The sequence below is a fragment of the Tursiops truncatus genome, chromosome 13 (genome assembly GCF_011762595.2).
Source record: "Tursiops truncatus isolate mTurTru1 chromosome 13, mTurTru1.mat.Y, whole genome shotgun sequence".
In the NCBI taxonomy this organism is placed as follows: Eukaryota; Metazoa; Chordata; class Mammalia; order Artiodactyla; family Delphinidae; genus Tursiops; species Tursiops truncatus.
Genome location: NC_047046.1, coordinates 76,067,766 through 76,089,618, shown reverse-complemented (window position 1 = coordinate 76,089,618; position 21,853 = coordinate 76,067,766). Strand labels below are relative to the sequence as shown.

General features: G+C 45.2%; 1 protein-coding gene across 1 annotated transcript in view; it reads left to right on the top strand.

Moving 5' to 3' along the window:
- Positions 1-13,545, top strand: part of BCL2 (BCL2 apoptosis regulator) — a 183,172-nt gene extending 169,627 nt beyond the window's left edge. Inside the window, exon 3 of the mRNA XM_019937187.3 lies at positions 8,202-13,545. Within this exon, the coding sequence (XP_019792746.1) occupies positions 8,202-8,336 (135 nt within the window). The 3' untranslated portion in view covers positions 8,337-13,545. The remainder of the gene's footprint in view (positions 1-8,201) is intronic.
- The last annotated feature ends 8,308 nt before the right edge of the window (positions 13,546-21,853 follow it).

Sequence of the window (21,853 nt, the reverse complement as noted above, 5' to 3'; positions counted from 1 at the left end):
TGCTACAAAAAAAGGCAGCGGCTTTTGTTTAAGCCCATCATTTATTTGCCCTTTGAACATGCTCCTTTTAAACAATATCGTCTCTTAAGATACATTTGGAAAACCTGTTCTCTAGTAAAAGAAATCAGTGTATTTCAGTTCCACAAACATTTGCTGAGTGCCAAATATGTGACAGACACATGCTCCAGGGATCCAAAGATAAATAAAACATGGTCCCTGCACCTCCAGGTGCTAATCACTGAATGGGGGAAGACAGACATGCAAACAGGGACTAGCTGAGGATTATTCAACTCAACCCACGGGCTTGGAGAAAGTTGCCTGCAAAACATGATTGCACTGAATTCCTGAATGAACTAAAATGAACTTACACGTGACAGAGCTGAGCAAGAAACGAGGTTGGGGCAGAGCACTGGGAGCCTTGGATGTCATGTCAAAGAATTTGGAGGTAAGCATGGAAGTGACAGATTTGATTCTGAATAGATCACTCTGCCTGCAGTAGCAAGAGGAGATTGAAGGGTAGGGCATTAGACTAAAGGCAGAGAGATCAGATGGGAAATCCTAGCAGTAATCCCGGGGAGAGAAATAGTTAGGTGGTGAAATCAGTGGTACATATACCGTCCTGTGGAATCCCCTTGCCCTTACCACTTCAGAGCTCTTTAGCGTGACCTCCAACTACAGGAGATACAGCATCTGAATCTCTTGCCCCAAGGGCTTTCTCTGGCCTCTAGAGCCCACTTTACCTGTGCACGTGACTGGCCAGAAGTGCTGGGATATTGATACCTCCATAGGAGCAACCCTCAGCCAATGAATGGAAGGAAGTGGTGTATAAATATCCCAGCTCCCTAGCCGCTTACTGGAATAACGAAATGTGCGTGTTCTGCACTGACCCCCAGATTTCCCAGCAGGATTCAGTTCCAGTTGCCAGCGGCAGTAACTTGCTTGGCAAGGTAACTCATGGCCACGTTCCCTTTTCTGTCTCACTTCCCCACTCTCCTGCTAGTGTTTCCTGGGATCACCTCCCACAAAAACTGCTTACAGTCCAGTCTTTTTCTTAGGGTCTGCTTCTGGGGGAACCCAACCTAAGACTGTGGGATTTACCTGTGAATGAATGGATGGGGGAGAAGAGGAAATATCTATCTAGGAGACTCTCAGGGTGTGGGTTTACTTGAGAGCATGGACGCTGTAAAGGTGAGAAGAGAGGCCGGCTTGCTGGAGGGGCTTTGATGGCTCCAGTCTGGACAGGCTGTATTGTAACTTCTGGTGGGTCATCTAAGAAGACGATTGGAATAGGAATCTGGCTGTCAGAGGAGCAAGTGGGGCTGGATACAAAGGTTTCAGAGATATCATCATGGGGGGGGGGGGTGTTTAAGACCATGAGAGTGAAGATTAGCCGAAGAGAGAGAAGACAGTCCAGGCTGCTCAGGGAGCATCAAGTACCCATCAGGGCAGACAGAAGAGGAGGTGCCCATGAAGAGATGGAGAAGAAATTCTCCAGGAGGCAAAGGTTTACAGTGATCTCAGCATCCAGTGTGTCAAAATGTTCAGTCAGGTATGATCTGAAAAGTATTCAGTGGATTTAGCCACATGGAGGGTATTGGTAGTCTCGGGAGAGTGGTTTCAGAAGCGCAGTGGAGGACTTCCCTGGTGGCGTAGTGCTTAAGAATCGCCTGCCAGTGCAGGGGACACAGGTTCAAGCCCTGGTCCGGGAAGATCCCACATGCCGCGGAGCAGCTAAGCGCATGCGCCACAACTACTGAGCCTGTGCTCTAGAGCCCGCGAGCACAACTGCTGAAGCCCGCGCACCTAGAGCCCGTGCTCCGCAACAAGAGAAGCCACCGCGATGAGAAGCCCGCGCACCGCAACAAAAGAATAGCCCCCGCTCGCCGCAGCTAGGGAAAGCCCACATGCAGCAATGAAGACCCAACGCAAACAAACAAACAAAATCAATTAATTAATTAATTTAAAAAAAAAAGTTTCTCTCTTTAAAAAAAAAGAAAAGCGCAGTGGAGGAAGCGGCCAGGCTGAATGGATTAAAATGTGGTAGAAAAGCAGCTGATGAGAGTAGGTTAGCAGTTTGTCTTGGGGGAAAAGAAGAGAAAAGGTAATGTTTAGGGTGGAACCCAGCATCCGTGTGGACATTTTGAGGAAATCTGAATGTTTATATGCCAAGGAAATAAGAGACAGAGGTGGATGAGGTTGACATTGTAGTTGGGAGCTGGGACAACTGATGGAGGAAGGTTCCAGAAGCAACAGGAGATGGTGGAATAAGGGAGCGGGGTGTAAAGAGCAGGGGAGGACAGATAGAGATGTGAGTTAGTGGGTGCTCCCAGACAGGAAACTGGGGTGATTCTCACCCAATGGCCCGATTTTCTCAGAGAAGAAAGAGGTGACATCAGCTGTTAAACAGTGAGGGGACACATGAGAACAGTGGTGGCTGTTTGGAATAGTCATGGAAAGGAGCAGAGCCAAGCTCTGACCCAGGGGAAGGGAGTGCTCAGTGCTTTCTAGAATTCACTGAGTCTGGAGACCATGAATTTACAGCAGCCCCCATCTGCCTGGCCAGACGACTTTCAGTGACGCTTGGAAGGCCAGAGGTGACTGGGGGGCAGGATGGGGTCAAGGTTGGATGGGAGGCGCAGGGTGAGGGAGGCAGGGGGGAGGGGAGCAGGGGGACAGAGCCAAGTGCCTGCCAGGGTCCTCAGCCACTGAGCACAGGAGGCCGGGGATGCGGGCGCAGCCTCTAGTCCCTTCTCCGCCTCATGGCAGCTTATTAGTACACACTGTGAATGACTTACTTTCCCAGTCTGCATTTCATTTGCCTCATTTATATAAAGGGCATTATCATTACTAGGTATTACCACACAAGCGCAGGAGATCTGAACTTACCTGGAGGTAACTGCCCACTCAGTTTTGAGTTACTATATTTTGCCTTTTCCATTTTCTTTCTTTTTTATAAATTTATTTATTTATTTATTTATTTATTTATTTAGGGTCTTCGTCGCTGTGCGCAGGCTTTTCTCTAGTTGCGGCGAGCAGGGGCTTCTCTTGTTGCGGAGCACGGGCTCTAGGTGCACGGGCTTCAGTAGTTGTGGCACGCAGGCTCAGTAGTTGTGGCGCACGGGCTTAGTTGCTCCACGGCATGTGGGCTCTTCCCAGACCAGGGCTCGAACCCGTGTCCCCTGCATTGGCAGGCAGATTCTTAACCACTGCGCCACCAGGGAAGTCCACCGTCTTTTCTATTTTCTAACCCTTGCCCTCAGGTTGTCATGAGGGAGGTGACCCATGGAGACAAAATGATAAAGCCATGACAAATAGAAAATATCAAAGGCATTTGATAGCAGTGTTCAGTTTCCTGTTAGCACCATCTGATTTTCTTTGGGTTCTGCCGACAGGACCTCCTGTTCTGTGCAGGTAGAAAATGGCAGCGCGCCTCCATTTGATTTAGTTCACTGTGCACAAAGAGGCACCCCTCTGTAGATTGGAAGCTCTTTGATAGCGGGATGACTTCCCCCGCTTAGGGCCTCCCATGATGATATAATGTGTCCACAGAAGTCAGCTCAAAGATTGTGGAACGTAGCTGAAGTCCTAATTTGTCTATAGCCAACCAAGACCACATTAAATTTCCCCACGGTGCAAGGAGCAATGAGAGCCAGCATGGAGCCAGGGGCCTGGACTTGCGGACGTTGGTTTTGTTTCACTCAGTGTTATGTTGAGAATATCTCTCCTTGCCAATAAATATAGGGTATAATTTTTAGTGACCGACCCATATTCCATTACCATATTTTCAGATATTTTTGTTTTCAGGTTTTATTCATTTTTTTCAAGATAAATAACTAGAAGTAGAATTACTAACAAAACGACAATATTTTTAAAGCTTTTGCTGCGCATTGCCAAATATGAAAGGTCTCTCCATTTACCTGTACCTGGGAGTCTATCAGTTGTGTAAGAGTATCTGGGGCTCCCACCCCCATCCCTACCCCATCCTTTTCAGCAGAACTCAGTATTCTTTTTCAGTTTTTGCCAATCTGATTCGTTTTTAAATCTCGTTTTATTTGGAATCAGGTTTAAACAAAACTTTTTGAAGGATTCTGAAGGGGAAAGGAAAATTTTGGAGGGTGGGCTGCCTTGAGGGACCTGTATGTGTGTGTCTGTGTCGGGGAGGGGGGCAGGAGAGAGAGAGAAATAGAGGAAGAGGGGAAGGGAAGGAAGGGAAGGAAGGGAGGGAGGGAGGGAGGGAGGAAGAGGGAGAAGCGGGTGAGAGTGGTCCCAGTGCAGGAGGGACGATACTTTTACCGCCTCCCCCCAACTTTCCCTGGCTTAGGAGTCTTGAGTCTGGTCTGTTCCCATCCGTCTGTCCCGTCCACATCTCCCTGGCTTACTTCCAACCCTGCAGCCAGGGTCCGGGGTTGGGATGTTGGCCGCCCTGCCCCACTGATGCCAGCCCTGGGTGGAACTCAGACTCAGACCATCTGTGGCCTCTGAATTTGTAGTTTGTGGGGAAGCTGTCTGCAAAAGAGCACGCAGAGCTGGGGCACTGCCTGCCTTCTCTATGATGTGAGAGGCCAACAGAAGAAAGGACCCTTCCCTGGGGACTTGCTGTGCCCATCCCTGAGGTCAGGCAGAGCCCTTGCCAGTCCTGACATGAGCAAGGGCTGCCGTGCCTTCTGAATATATAGGCTGGGATTTTGTCTGAATCACATGACGATGGCCCAGGTTTTCTTTTTCCCTCTTTGTTGCTTTTAATACATAAAATGAGCATGTGTTTATTTAAAACAGCTTTCAAACTTAAACAAATAATGACAGACTGTTCAAACAGACTTCGGAAATCACCCTAATCAGGATGTTTGAAAAAGCAAGAAGACTCTCCATGAAAGTAGCTTTAGGATCTTCAGTCCTGAAACAACAGGGTCTGCTCTGCACTTTAGAATCACAGATGGGCAAACCGTAGGAGCCAGATTCCATCTCAGGGGGTTTAAAGAATGCCCCTCAGCCCTACAACCTGACTTAATAATTTACGAGGAAGTAGAGTTGGGCGTGTGTTATCACCAGAACACATGACAGGTACGTTTGAATTCACAGTTTCTATAGAAATCACCAAGCATCTTCAGAACCAAAAGCTGACACTTTAGAGGGAGCTAGTAAATTGTTTCTGGAAATTAGCAGGCTCGGTAGACCATCTGGAGGGAAGGGCAGTTTTAGGAGGGATGTAGCAGGTTAGCAAGAAGACAGGCCAGAGAACAAGGTACTGTTTCCACTAGTTCACACTCTGGGCCACATTTACAAATGGCTTCAGTCACCTACGTTTATCTTCACAACAACCAATTTTATGGGTGAAATAAATGAAGCTCAGGGTTGGGTAATTTGTTCAAGGTCATAAGCAATAAAACGTCAAACTGGGATTTCACCCAGACCCTGTCCCCCGAGTTCAGAGCTAATTCCCAGATCCCTGGGGCTGCGTCATCGTCTCTGTGCTCATTCTTTGGGTTAAGAGATGCGTCTTTAGCTCATTTCACTTTAGAAATGATTTTTTTCTTTATACTGCACATCAGAAATGGGCCATGAGGTCCATTAGAAGCATAGTTATTAATGTGAGGGGCTGGGTCTTGGGAGAGGGAATTATTCTGGCCCCAGAGAGTTGGGGGTATTTGGAGAGGCGTTTCTTCTCCTGCTGGTACTGTGCACCAGACAAAGCAGCCTGAGTTTGTCGCTGCTTCCTCCACTTTCCCAGGATGGCTTCTGGTCTGGAAAGGTCAGATGGCCTAGGCCTTAGCCTGTTTCATATTCTGCCACAGAAAACTCAATTGATAACTAAAGGGATGCTGGGTCCAACCACTGACCCCTCTCAACATCAAGCCAAATTGCATACTGCCCAGTGTTGGTACTCTGAGGAATTTGGGGTGCCCTTTGGCTGGGCTCTTGCGGGTTCCGGCCTGCCCATCCCTCAGGGAGAACAGCACAGAGGGGAGGGCTGTTAGACGTTTGCTGTTGTGTCTGTGGGATCCTGAGATGCACTTTGCAAGAGGCAGTTTCTCTAAATAGGTCCTGACCCCTTTCTGCCCCATTTATCCCACTTACATGTAGGGAAGGCGGGAGGTGTCTTGACAAACAGCCGTGAGTGTTAGCTCAGCTTTGCGCTAAGGGCACTAAGCACATATTTCATTTATGTCTACTGCCTTGCTTGCTAAGGCTCAAACTTTGAAAATGTTAACAATAGATTAAGAAAGAAGAAAACCCTTGCGCCCTCTCCTGGTAAAAGTTAATCTAGTACATCTGAAGGTATAGCTCACTCATGGGGAGAAGTTATTTGTCTAGACTAAGTAATCTTGTACTAATTCGACCAAAGCTGTTGACACACTAGATGGACCACTGGGTCTTCCTTGGGCCGTGATTACAGAGTTTCTTCCAAACCTTTCTTCGCCGGGCTCCTCAGCCTCAGCACTGTTGGCGCTTTGGGGTGGATAATTCTCTGTGGTAAGGGCTGTCCGGCGCCTTGTGGATACTGAACAGCATCCCTGGCTTCTACCCATTAGATGCCAACAGCACGCCCATCTCAGACCATGACTACCAAACATGTTTCTAGGCATTGCCAAATGTCCCCTGGGGGACAAGACCACCGCAGTGAGACCCACTGCCCTAAACCCATGTCTGCCGTTTTTTTTTTTTTCTTTTTTTGGCTACACCTTGCAGCTTGCAGGATCTTAGTTCCCCGACCAGGGTTTGAATGCACGTCCTCGGCAGTGAAAGTGCCGGGTCCCACCCACTGGACCGCCAGGGAATTCCCTCTTGTTTGCCTTTTGTAAAAGGTGCCACTGGTCACAGGGCAACCAGTGAGGATGGCTCCACACAAACCTTTCGTGACTGTGGGGGGCAATTCTGATGATTGGTCAACTGAGTTCACCTCTGGGAATCTGTCTAAAAAAATCCAAACAAGTAGACAAGAATTTATGTATAAAGCTGTATCATAATGTTGTTTATGAGAGCAGAAGTTTAAAACAACCCAAATAAAGAACTGGTTAAATAAAGTACAGCATAGATATAGATATATAAACATATATTGTGGAATACTATGCAGTCATGAAAAATAATTGTGTAAGTTTATATTCAATAACATGAGAATATTCCCTAATGATGCCTTAAACTCTCGAGACTACTGCAAGATGTCCAGAGGTTTCTGTATACAAAAGGAATAATTTCAAGAAGGCCGAGTAAGCATCTAGGTGAAGTACTAGGCCAAACACAGAATTCAAACCAATGTTCGACTTCAGAAAACTTCACTCTTTAATTGAACAAACATTTCTCAAACACCTACATGTATCAAGACCACACATAGCACTGGAGAGACAAAGATGATACCTGGTCCCTCTACTGCAGTACTTGCCCCAAACAGACAAAAACACAGTAAACATCGTCAGACCCTCCTCCACACAGTGATGCGGGACGTCTCCGTATGTCACCATCTCCCATAGTGAAGGGCCTAACTGGAGCTACATCTTGTTTTCCTCTTCATGCCTGATTAACCACACCAAGGGAACATTTCACTTACTGCTTTATATATTCAGATATATTTAGAATTGTCCAGATACTCATTGGGCCCAAACATGGAATCTAATCCTCCCCAACAAATCTAAGAAATGAGCATTCAACGGTCTCAGCTTTTTTCCTACAGCACAAGAACAAAGAAAATGAATCCATAAGATGGGTATGAAGAATAAATAAAATAATGCATGTCAGGCATCTGTTTATATAGCAAGCACTCAATAAAGGAGTAGTTGGGTTTTTTTAAAAAATTATTTTTACAAATGGTCATGCTAGCTGAAATTGCAAAGCCTCCCGTATTTCTAACTGCCTTTGCTGTTTTATCTTTTCCCTTAGCACCTACCACTCTCTAATACACTATATGAAACATGTAGTTTTGTTTACTGTCTATCCTACTCCACTGGGTCAAAGCTTTTGCGCTTTTAGCCTATTTCATTCACTGCTGTATCTCTACAGTGTCTGGTATATAAGTAGGGTCTCAAAAAATATTTCCTGAATGAAAGTGAAAAGAGTGGGTCTGAAATCATTGCCCCCAAAGTGCGTTTGACCTTTCCCCTCACCCTCCTGAAGGTGCCCAGGCACTTCAGATGCCTTTCTCCCTGTCATCTGGCATTCTGTCTGTGCCGCTCTAATACTCTTTTCCTTCCCTCCTCTTCCCACTGCAGGATGCCTTTGTGGAGCTGTACGGTCCCAGCATGCGGCCTCTGTTTGATTTCTCCTGGCTGTCTCTGAAGGCACTGCTCAGTCTGGCCCTGGTGGGAGCTTGCATCACCCTGGGTGCCTATCTGGGCCATAAGTGAAGTCCACAAGCCGGCCACAAACACATATGCAAAAGGTTCACTAAAGCAGTAGAAATAATATGCATTGTCACTGATGTACCATGAAGCGAAGCTGTGGTCTCTTAAAAACAAAAACAAACCACCACCAACAACGAAAAAACAGCTTTCAGGCTCAACGTCGAATCAGCTACTTACTGCCAAAGGGAAATACAATTTATTTTTTACATTATTAAGAAAAATAAGATTTATTTATTTAAGACAGTCCCATTGAACATGTCTTTGGAAACCCTACTGCTAATTACTAAGCCCCACCTGGATGGCTCCACCTGGTCTCCTGTGCCTATAAACACGGATTTCTGTTCCATGTTGTTGGCCCAACTGACTCACCATCTGAAAAGCAAACAAATTGACAAAGGACTTGACTGTTCCAGAAGCCGGGTTTCTGGCTGCTGGAGGTTAGGAAGAAGGTGTTCGCTTTCTTTGCCTTTTTTTTTTTTTTTTTTGCCCTGGAGGCTGTGTTCTTAATAGAGGGAAGGTCCTTGGAGGGGAGACCATTCTTCCCTGGCCTGAAGAACAGGCATTTTGCATATGGTACACACCCGGTTGGAAGAAAACCATCGGAAACTTCAGATGGATTTGGTGTTTGCCAAGATCTCCACCCCGAAGGACAGTGACGGGAAAAATGCCCTTAAACCATAGGAAAGTATTTTTTTAAGCTACCAATTGTGCCGAGAAGCATTTTAGCAATTTATACAATATCATCCAGTACCTTAAGCCCCGACGTGTATATTCATATATTTTGGATACGCTCCCCTCCAAATACTGGCGCTGCCTGTGTATGAGACAGAATCCTCTGGAATGCGAGGAAGTGAACGTTTCGGTGACTTCTTCGGCATCAGGAAGCATCAGGCCGCCACAAGTGCCTGCTTTTCCGCAAGAGGCCGCGGTCGGCTCTGCCTTGCCCCAGCTCGGAGACCTCGTCCTGGAACCCAGCCTGGCCACTCGCTGGCCTGCTCGAGGGCTTTTAAACAGAGCGGTGTGGTCTGCGAATGCCTGGAAGCTGACGGAGCTCAGAATCGCGCGGGCAAGGAAAGACGGCAGGAGGCCTGGTCCTGCTACGCTGGGGCCTCCTGGTTAGGCGCCTCTCCACGCGGAGCGTGGAACCCGGGAGCCAAGGCTCTTCGGGCGTTGATCACTGTGGAGGGAAGGAAACAGGCACTGCGCCTTTGCTCGCGGAGGGAGGTGGCGATGGCTGAGGAGCCCGCCCCCCAAGGGAAACGCTCGCGTGCGCCTTGGCTGTGCGGTTGCCAGCCTGCCTGTGCAGCTTAAAGCAAGATTTTAAAGACTTTGGGGAGGGTCATAAATCCTAAAGGAAGCGTTAAAATGGATTAACTGACCTATGTCTGTGGAATTACGATGTAAAACATTATCTTGTCATTGTAGTTTGGTTTTATTTGAAAAACCTGACGGAGGGGGTAAACGTTCCAGGTGTGGAATGTGGGGATTATCTGTACATCCTGGGGCGTTAAAAAAGAAAAAAAAAAAAAAAAAACAGTGCTGGAAAACGCTAGAGAAGTAGCAAAAGAAGTGAAATCTCCAGTTCATAAACTAGAAATATTTTTTCAAGTTTAGAATCAGCCTTGAGACATACGTGGAATAACTGTGGCATTGTTGCATTATATACCATTTATCTGTATTAACTTTGGAATGTACTCATGTTCAATGTTTAATGCTGTGGTTGATATTTCGAAAGCTGCTTTAAGAAAAAAAGATTACATGCATCTCAGCATCTTTTTAAAAAATTGTATTTAGTTATGGCCTCTACACTATTTGTTAGCAAAAATGATCATTTTTTCCATTTGAGGTTTTTGGCTCTTAATTCTTTAAAAGCATTTCTGAGGAGGTGAGATAAGCCCTGGGTCTCAGCTACCTGAGAAAACCTGGAGCATGCTGGCCACCCAGCCACTTTGCTTGAACCGAGTTACGTCCACTTCCATGTCAACAGAATTATTTATTGTGAGGGACGTATCTGTTGTCCCTTTGACCTAGTTGCTTAGGTTTACTTGTCCTTGGCCAAATCAGAATTTAACTCACATCATTTAGGATTGCATACATGTTTGGTTAAACCCATGAGGTTCATTCGGCTGGAAAGCCAGATGGAAGATGACCAGGGGATTAAATTCTGGCTCCGATGGTTTGCCCTTTAGAGATGGTTTCCGTGCCCGTTTCCACGGAGACCTGTCTGGAGCCCTCCCACCCTCCTTCCATAGGGCCTTTCTCCGTGGCCGTCCTCAGGTCCTTCCTGAAATGCAGTGGCGCTTACGCCCCAGACGGAGAAAGCAAGAAACCCATGGTATGAAGCCAGACCTCCCTGGCGGGCCTCAGGGAACAGGACGATCAGACCTTTGAATGATTCTAATTTTTAAACAAAATATTATCTTATGAAAGGTTTACATTGTCAAAAGTGAGGAATATGGAATATCAAATTCTGTGCTGCTATCCTGCCAAGATCATTCTAATGGAGTCGGTTTGCAGTACACTCCAAGTGGCGAGATCCTCCAAGCTGCTTTAGAAGTAACCATGAAGAACACGGACATTTTTAATATAAAGCCTGTTTGTCTTTTGTTGTTGTTGTTGTTATTGTTCAAGCTGGGATTTGCAGAGTGTTCTAAAAATGTATATATAAAAAAGGTCACAGGGGCTAATTTCTGACTGGTTTCCTTTTGCTGTGGGGTTACATTATCTGGTTTTAATGATAAATGTTCCCGGTCACCTGACCCCAGAACTGTACAGTATTGTGGCTACACTCTCTCTAAGAGTAGTTGAAGTTGCATTTTTCTTGTTGTTAAAAACATGTTAGAAGCAATGAATGTATATAAAAGCCTCAACTAGTCATTTTTTTCTCCTCCTTTTTTGCATTGTCTCAATTACTTTGCAGTTGGACAGCAGAGACCCATTCCTACCTAACAGGTGTGGAGGAGGGATTCACACCTGAATTACCATCAGCGTGGTGCACATGTTGGCCCAGGTCAGGGTTCAATAGAGCACGTGCACTTTCCAAATGGAGGTCGAGGGCTCTAAAAAAAGCCACAAGGAGAAAAGCACCCAAGAACCTCCTGGGTCCTCCCAGGCCCTCGCCGCACAGACAGCCCGAAAGAGAGATCAAAATGACAGCTCGTATCTTCTGCAGCAAACAGCTCATCTCAGATTTTGCAGGCTTAAGATGTGGCTTAAAGTCACATTTCGAATGAAGGAAGCACTTTGCTATAGTTCAAGCCAAAAACCAACAGCCTCTGCCCCAGCTCACTTATCTCTGTCTGTTCAGATATGACCTTCCATTAAGATTTGACTTTATTTCATTAGAAAATGTTTATGCTTATCATTTAAAGACCTAGTCCTGGCCCAATGTGGGAAATTAGGAAGTGATCATAAATCAAGAGGAGTTCTAATAATCAGGATTAGACATAAATATGTAGGACAGTCCCAACACACGTCTGGGTGTTTTGCATCGAGGATCTATGGGATAAACAGAATTGCAAATTGTCTATATTGTAATTAAACTTACGCTAAAATGATGAACTTATACATGTGAACTTAAATTCTAATTTCGACTGTACTTCTAAGGCAGCGGCTGTTTTTATACTTCCTTATCACTTATAGTTAGTAATGGACACCTCCTCTATCAGAAAAAAACAGGAAGGGCTTGAAATGTAAGCCATTCTAAGGAAATTAGGGAGTCAGTTGAAATTCTATTCTGATCTTATTCTGTGGTGTCTTTTGCAGCCCAGACAAATGTGGTTACACACTTTTAAGAAATACAATTCTACATTGTTAAGCTTATGAAGGTTCCAATCAGATCTTTATTGTTATTCAATTTGAATCTTCCCAGGGATTTTTTTTTTTTTTAATTATTATGGGACAAAGGACATTTGTTGCAGGGTTGGGAGGAAGAATTTTCAAATGAGCAAAACATTCCCAAGATTGGATCAGGGTGCGGAGGCTTTCAGAATAGCCAGGACTGTAGGATGTGAGATGCAAACAAGTGAAAACTTCACTAGGGTCAGTGTGATGCCTCCGTGAAGGACCTTATGCAACAAACAAGAAACATTTTCAAGCTCTATGGTATATTTAGCTTCTAGAGACAACAGGACAACTCAAAGTCCAGCTCTGTGCGGCAATATGCAGATGAACCAAAACTCCTGTAAACATCTGCCATCAATGGTAAGGATTTCAGTTTCAAGCCTGGGCGTGTCTAATGGCCACTTAAACAATAAATTTGTAATTTTAACCAACAGGATATTTAATGAAAACCTTCTGGTTGGTAGGGACATCTATTTCTAAATACTTGTTATGCACAATACGGGGAGAAGAAAAGTGAGACTGAACTGGGTAAGTAATAATACAAGTTCCTTATCCTTACCCAAAGATTCATCCTGTTCCATGTCTGTGCTCATAGGACTGGCCTTAGACAACCATGAAATATGCATCCCACGGGGCACAAAGAAAACCAGATGGAGTATGAATGGTATTGCCCCAATTCATCATGACTACCCCAGAAAAATAACTGAAAGGCCGTATATATCCTATCGATGACAAGGTTGTTTTGGGTCCCAAGGTAAGCTCAGCAGACAGAAACACTTGTGGAAGATGGAAAGGCTTAATCAAAAAATCCCGGGATTGTTACTAAATATGACTATAGTATATTAGTAACTCCGTGTCCCTAGACCTTTTAGGGAATCTGCAGTGAGCCTTCCAGCCAGCTCATTTCATTAAGTTTTTGCCTCTGGGGTAGCATTTAAAGGAGTGATAGCCGATCACATTTCTTTGGAGGAAGCTTGTGTTTATTATACTATCTTCTTAAGTTTTCAACCAAGTTTTGCTTTTGTTTTGAGTTACTGGGATTATTTTTGTTTTCAATAAAAGTAAGTGTATAAAAAGTGGTTTTGTATTGAAAGCTTTTGTTATCAAGATGTTCACACTTCTCCCTTCCATGGGCTGTTTTTAAGATGGACACTTCTTAGGGGTGGCTGATATCCTGCAACACTGTACACACACAAAAAACTATATGATAAGTGTACTTCAGATAGTTAAGATAAAGTAAGTCTCTGCTTGGCCAGCATTAAATATAATAGCATTTTCTTTGTATTGTTGGGGAAAGCCACACTGCCATTCAACTTTCTCTGTCTGTCCAGTTAATATTGTGAAGAAAAATAAAGTACAGTGTGAGATATCGGTTGTGCCCTGGAATTGTTTGTGATGCGGTGATGTGATTTTGCCCTGTCATTCAAAGACCTTTAACAAGCCAGCAGAGCCACCGGGAGCCTGACTGGTTATGAAGCCCTGAGGGGACCAGGCTATGGGATTGCTCAACAGGTGAAGCCACCTTAGAAGGAGGTTTTGTTTCTTCGTTACTAACCCTTCTAGTTTGGTTCAAGGTGGACGAGCCTTGAGTTCTACTCCCATTGTTGCTGCCGGGTGTACTCCCTCAGACCAAGTGAAGATCCCAACCTCTGTTCCATAAGATGAAAGATGGTATAAAAAGGAGAGAAAGAAGCTAAAAATTCTGGTTTGAAGTGCGCATTTTAAGATAACCAAAGCAGGGGCTTCCCTGGTGGCGCAGTGGTTGAGAATCTGCCTGCCAATGCAGGGGACACGGGTTCGAGCCCTGGTCTGGGAGGATCCCACATGCCGCGGAGCAACTAGGCCTATGAGCCACAACTACTGAGCCTGCGCGTCTGGAGCCTGTGCTCCGCAACAAGAGAGGCCGCGGTAGTGAGAGGCCCGCGCACTGCGATGAAGAGTGGCCCCCACTCAACGCAACTAGAGAAAGCCCTCGCACAGAAACGAAGACCCAACACAGCCAAAAATAAATTAATTAATTAATAAATTAATTAATTAAAAAAGAAGATAACCAAAGCAGTCACTTGTTTTGGAGCACAGAAATCCTAAATAGCCGGGCACCTATGTTTCCCTCTTATACTGCTACCCTAGGAAAGCATCAATCCTCCAAGGGTCTTCCCTTCAACTCAATTAAAAGGACTCCGATAGCAGCATCTGCTGGCTGCCAGCCCTGTACACGTAACACCACCAGTTATTACCTTGGAAGGTGGGTATTGGCTTCTCCTATTTTATAGACGAAATCTGAGACTCATAAAAGTTAATATGCCCAAGTCCTCAAACCTCGTGAATTGCAAAGGCAGGATTTGAGCTTGTGGTCCGGCTGCCTCCCAGGCCCTTGCTTCTCTTCTCAATCAGTGGTCTTCAAACGGCTGCACATGGAGCCTTGGGGCACCACATTTGCAAGGGGTAAGCAAGCTTGAAGTGTTTAAAGGAATCAACGTTCTTGGCATCGCAGGGATGCTCTGTCCTGAGGTCAGGCCAGTTCTCATCTCCCACCTTCCCTTTCACAATCCTCTGTCACAGCTCACAAAACAGAGGCGCACATAGAGGTCCCTCCCGGAATCTGGCTGTGAGGCACTGTACCCTGTGCTGGGCTCCCTTGCCCTGGCCACGGGGGCCAATCACGCCCGTCTCTTCCCAACTCCAGCGAAGTCAAGTTTGGTAGCTTGAAATCGGCCCTGGTGGAAGTATTTACACCATGGAAACGAGCACAAGATACAAAATAGAGCTTTTTTCCCCCCTCTTGTCTCTTTTTCTTTTTTTTTTCCAGAGAGCCAATTTACCTGCACACCTCTGGGCACTGTCCTGGGGATTTAAAACCCTTCAGTTACCAAAAGGTATGATGTGAAATCCTTGGGCTGTATTAGACACTAATGACTGGGAAACGAATCCTTTTGCAAATCACTTCTCCAATTGGTTGCTTTCAACAAAGGTGAAAGAACACCTAGTCAAGAGGGCCATGTGTCAAGCTGGCAGGATATGGGTTTTTTTTTTTTTTAATATGATTTCAGAATATAACTCAGAAATCCAGAGTTGTGTAACATTACTGTACAAAACTCCTTCCACTCCCTCGTACTTGGTATGTGAACAGCTCTCCTCGAAGCTTACATCCATAAAAACAAAGAATGAGGGCTTCCCTGGTGGCGCAGTGGTTGAGAGTCCACCTGCCGATGCAGGGGACGTGGGTTCGTGCCCCAGTCCAGGAAGTTCCCACATGCCGTGGTGCGGCTGGGCCCGTGAGCCATGGCCGCTGAGCCTGTGCGTCCGGAGCCTGCGCTCTGCAACGGGAGAGGCCACAGCGGTGAGAGGCCCACGTACCGGAAAAAAAAAAACAAAAAAACAAAGAATGGGTTTGATGGTGAACCCTAGCTCTTTCTAGTAACAGGTCATTTCTATTTATAGATACTTGTCCTTCTTGGTGGGGAGGGGGAGGATGATAAACCAGCCCCATTTATCTCATTAACACTTGTATTTCCAATAAAATTTAAAATTTAGATTTAATAACGGTTTATCAAAATGTGTAATATATTTGTACATTTTTATTAGTTGGGTAATAATAATAATTGTAATTATTCAATTATTCAACCTAGGAACAAAAAAGTAAAGCCTTATGGTCACAAAAATTCATAGTTTACTTTCGTTGTAGAAAGTTATGACAGGTTAACCAATTTTAAACTTGCAGTTGTAAGACATATCGTATTAGGATAAAATGGAGGGTAGAAATATGAATTTTAGGGAAGAAAAGGAAAAATGTAAAACTTCCTGGGGTCAAAAAATAAATTGTTCCTGTTTTTTCATGTAATTGATGCTGAGTATTATGCATGATTATTGTTATGGTATTTAGATTCCACTGTCTATAATGAAAAAGTGGTGCAACAAAGTTATTTGTACAATGTCATTTGCTAAAATAACTTCTCAGACAAACTTGTTATTAGTGTGTGTCAAAATTCTATTTCAAACTGGCCTCAATTCAGGGATTGTCAGAGACAATCCAGAGGGAAAAAAAGTGGTCCCACCACCAAAGAATGCCCAGAGCCTGACTGATGTGTCTTAAGATAGTGAACGGGGAAGCCTAACTTCTCAGGATTTCTTAATCCCATTAAAGTCTATCTGGAAGTTACTCAAGCATTTTATCAAGAATCATAATTACTTCACGGAAGGGGTTATAAATTACATCATACAAAAAAAGTTCTGCCACAGATAATTTCGGGACAATTTTCTTTCCCATACTATTCACAATGCATTGGAAAGAAAATCCTTTGCAACTATTTATATTTAAATTTTAAAAGTTAAATGTCAACTTGAACATGTGGAAGGGTGGTAAATGCCTTTTCAAACTCCTTTTAATGGAACATCAGCAACTGCTGGAAGACTCCTGCCCTGCCTACCCCTCTAGGCACTCCCCCTGGACTTTATTGGAAGCTCCAAGATGGATGGGGGAGGGGCAGAGGATACATTCCCTCCCCCCAGGACCCAGCAGGTAATTGGGTAATGATAATTGTAATAAATATTCATTCCAGCAACAAAATAAATAAAAACAAAGCCTTACAGTCACAAAAATTCAATTAAACGCACAGGCTCACTTCTGTCATAGAAAAGCATGAGAGGCTACTCAATTTGAAATGTATTATTTTTGTTGCAAATCTGTTTTAAAATTCCTTTTTTTTTCTTTCCCATTAAAAAACCACAGAACTGCAGCTCATTGCCCATCTTACCCCACTTGTCATTTGTCTGTATGTCCTTGGTTGTATGCTCCTGTATCATTCTTAATCTATGCTGCTGAAATATCTGAGCCCACATCTATAAGGAAAGGCAACTCCCAAAGCAATCAGGGCCTGTTCTTTCCTTCTTTCTTTTCTCACCCCCTGGAGAACTCTGACTGTTCTCCTACAAGCTGATGAGTGGATCCAGTGGTCCAACAAACGTCTGTTGAGCTCTAGTCCTAGGACAGGTGTGCGACAGAGCTCTAGGATTTAGGAATTATTAAGACCCAGTCCTTAGCCTCAGGAACTCTCTATCTAGTGTCTTGTCTGTTTGGCTTTTTTTTTTTTTCCTTTTTTTCTTGATAAAATATTTATCAAGCCCAATTGAATAAGCTCCTTGTTTTCTGGGGTCATCTTACATCAATCAGGCTAACTTGCTATTTATATCACTACACATTCTCTTTCAAAGTGGGTTGTTTAGGGGCAGGTTCCCACAGACAAAAAAAAAGTAAACATTTCTCTCTTTCTAGCCAAGATTTGGAACTTTCTGTCTGAAACAACTGGCTTAGATGCTACGTAGCTGTGGATTTTTTTCCTGCATTCTCTCTCTGTTTTTCCAAACTTTTGAGCCCACTTCATCTCAGAGCCCAGCAAGCAGGAGGGAGTAGAAGCTGCAAAGACCGTGAGGAGAATTCAACAGCAAGTAGACCCAGGGAGGCTTTGATCTTCTCTCCCAAGGGGAACATCATCTCCTGTGTCCATGTGGAACTCCTCAGCCAGGGGTACAAAAGAAAGAAAAGGAGGAATAAAATATTTATAGGAAAATTATTTCTCACAAGCAAGCATTTGTTCTAAAAGTTTTTAGAAATATAATTTGTCTCCTTCTTGGGTTTTTCTGTTTTTAATATGAGACACTTTCAAGTCCCCTAGTTGAGTTTCCAGGAAGCAATAATCCATGTTGCCCTGGGTGGAGTTTAGGAAGAAACTAGGTCTCAGGAGTGAAAATGTTTCCATTGAAATTGCCACATAGAACTCTTGCTGCTTCTTTAATGTTCTTGCATAATAAGGCCCCATTCCCTAGGGCAGGGTGGACCAGCTCTCCCCTGGCCCTCAGCTGTAGGACTCTCTGTCCTCTTTGAGACCCAGCTGGACTCCTGGCCTCACTTACCCTCACCTACCAAGTCTTATCCAAACAGGAAACCTCTGGACCAGTGCCATCCAACAGAAATAAAATGTGAGCCACATTTGTGATTTTTCATCTTCCAGTAATCGCATTAAAAATTAAAAATAGTACATGGAATTAATTTTAATAACATTTTATTTAACCCAATATATCAACATATAATCAATATGAAGATGACTGAGGTCATTTCCATCCTTTTTTATATGAAGTCTTTGAAATTGGTGTGGAATTGACAGCTGGAGCACATCTCAATTCAAATGAGCCAGATTTCAAGGGCTCCATCTCCGCACGGGGCTGGTGGCTACCACGTTGAATGGCTCCACTCTAGACTCCGTGTACGGATGTTTTAGCGCCCACACACGAACAACATGCCTGTAAAATGCAGTCTTCCTCTGTCTGCCCCCATTTCCCCTACCCCCATGCTAATTAAGTTGGGAAGGCTGAAAAGCATCTTTCTCTCCGACTGCCTCTGTTAGGGGAACCACTGACGGAAACCGCCCGTCCTGGCCAGGCACAAAAGCAACCACTTGCATGAGTTACTTTACACCAGGAGCTCCTGGTAAGGAACGCGGAACTAACAAGCTACCACCAACAGAAGAATTTCAGAAAAGTCCAAAGGAGAGAGGACACGCCAGTCCATATGTCCTACCAACTCCCAGGATCTTCCTCGCTGGAATCCATCTTGGCTGAGCGATGTGCACGGCACCAGGAAGGACCCTGAGTCAAACTACGGGCCAAGCAAGATGACTGGCCAGAGACAACCCGGAAACGAACCCCATTACCAGGAAACCTGAGACCGCGAGCCACGTGGCAGAGCAGTCCTGCTGGGTTCACTCACCCTGCTGCTCTCCGCCCAGGCGCCCCTTCCAAATAAAGTCTCTTGCTTTGTCAGCGCGTGTGTCTCCTCGGACAGTTCATTTCTGAGTGTTAGGCAACGGCCCACTCTCAGGCAGGCCCTGGAAGGGGTCCCCCTTCCTGCAACACCTCAAACCCTCTTTTCCAGACTTTCCCAAAAGAATTCTTACTTTTGAAACATCTGCTGTTAGGTCAGAAGGGAAACCAGATTGCGGTATGTTCAATGAAAGTATTTCAAGCCCTAATGGTGGGCTTCGAACACTTGCTATCAGAAGATCTGGATTCAAATTGTGGCTGGCTAGAAGTAGGAGCTTGGGTAAAGCATTCCACCTCTTTGAACCTTAGGTTTCTCCTCAATTCAGCAGAACTGCACCGTTTGTCCTGTCATGTCCTACCAACCTGCTGAGGCAGCGGCGTGAAGATCAAAATGGTGAATGTGAAGGCGCTGAGGTGCCACCCAAAATAGAAATTCACATTATTTATTATTCCAAACGATTAAAGGCTGTGCAGCCACGGAAAATAACGGCCCGCAATATTTACAAAGACAGAGTAAGGATGTATATTAGGAAGCTGAATCAAAGTAGCAAATTCCTATAATTACCTACAAGGTCAACAATTTTCTTAATTATTCCCAAACCTTGACTTTTCATTTCTATTTACTGAGAGAGACACAGAAAGGGAGAGAATGATACATGACCCCCAGGATAATAATCAACTGTGGTCCTTGGAGACAGGTACTCATCATGAGAATCCATCTTGATAATGCCTAGCTATAAACTTAGTAACGATCTTGACAATGACACTGCAGAGAACATTGCACGTGGACCTTATTTGCAAAGACCAACAATTTGAGACATCTGTGGAGAGTTCCTGCAATACCTCTACCCCATAACCGCCTGGATAGTTCCTTGCCCCGATAGCTTTCAGATTAGTAACATTAGCTTCTAACATTTCCCATGACACCACTTAAAATTTACCTTCTCGGGCTTCCCTGGTGGCACAGTGGTTGGGAGTCCGCCTGCCGATGAAGGAGACACAGGTTCGTGCCCCGGTCTAGGAAGATCCCACATGCTGCGGAGTGGCTGGGCCCATGAGCCATGGCCGCTGAGCCTGCGCATCCAGAGCCTGTGCTCCGCAACGGGAGAGGCCACAGCAGTGAGAGGCCTGCATACCACAAAAAAAAAAAAAAAAAAAAAAAAAAAAAATTTACCTTCTCATTGTTTTCTTTAAAGTGAGATCTGCGCGCAGGGGACTAGGGAAATATGCTGTCTTCATTCCTAAATGGTTCTCTGCCCAGTGTTACTTAAAAACAAAATTCCAGTTTTGGACTTTTCCCATTTGCCTTCACTAATTACTTCCCCTATGTTCCACCCAGTGGTACCACAACTAATTCAAGTTCGAACAGAATTTAGTCATTATGTCATCACACTCATCCCCTACTCGTGGGGAGGCCGTGTACATACACTCCACAAAGACAGAAACCAAGAAGGGTCTTGGGCTTCCCTCAGCCACAGTTGTTGTCACTCTGATCTGTTCACACGTGACCAAATTCATCCATGCCCATGTCCACGAGCACAGAGTATGTTCTTACTCTGAAATCCACACCCGCCAGTTGCCTACTTCACAGCCACACGGCTTGGTGACATTTTTCATTCGCCACTGTCACATTATCTGAGTGCCTTAGGTGCACCTGCAGCCCTTCAAATGCCACCAAGATCGTGGCTGTGTGGAGCTGGAACGCAGGACTTCAGTCACACGTCTGTGGGTCCCCAAAGCCTTCTGGGATAAAGGACTCAGAAGCAACTCCTTGGGTTCCAGCAATCCTAAGATGCTGTACCATAATTTCTAAGAGATGCAGCCACTTCCAACCACGCCAAGTTGGCTTAGTGCAGTGTAGTGGGATCCAGCCCTGGCTCTCATAATATGACTTTATAAAACACATGATAAAACCATCTACGATTTACTTGACATCCACTTTGTTAAGTGCCTTAGATACACTGTCTTATTTAAACTGTCGCAGCAGACCTATGAGGTGGGTACCATTATCGTTGCACTTTATAGGTCCCACTGTGTTAAAATCAAGGTGTCGTCAGAGCCATGTTCCTTCTGGCAGCTCTAGGGGGACTCCACTTCCTTGCCTTCTCCAGCTTCTAGAAGCCTCCCACATCCTTGGCTCATGGCCCCTTCTTTGCATCATTCCAACCTCATCACACCCCTCTCTCACTCTCACTTTCTTGCATTCCTCTCATAAGCACCCTATGATGACACTGGACCCACCCGGACAACCCAGGATTCTCCCCATCTCAAGAGCCTTAACTTAATCACACGTGCAAAGTCCGTTTTACCATATAAGGTGACATATTCATACATTCCAGAGATTAGCATGTGGACGTCTCGGGAGGGTGTGGGGGGGTGTCATCATTCAGCCTACCACAGTAGAAACCAGGGTTCAGAGAGGTCAATTTATTTTCACAAAGCATCACAGCTCATAGTAGTGGAGCTGAGGTTTGAGTTTTCCAACTACATCAGACTTCCCTTTCTGAGTTCACCAGTAATGCCTTCGAGGCCAAACTCAGCACAGTGTCACATGTGTAAAGCATAATCCTCACCCCTGCACTTCCCCAGTCATGTGGGTCCCCACGACCGCCAGCCCGCACGGTCAGCTCCCAGCCATCCACGCGCCTCGATCCAGAAGCCCCGGCGTTCAGGGAGACCATCATCTGCAGGGTCAAGGTCTGGTGCCAGAGCTGCCCCTCTTCAAAGCTCAGCCTTTACTTCCCAGCCGCAGCCCAGCCGTTTCCTCTGGTTTCATTTCATCTTGCTTCCTGTGCATCTTCCGTGCACACCTCACTCCCACTCCAGAGCCTTTAAGATTCTTCCCATGCTCTGTCCTCAGA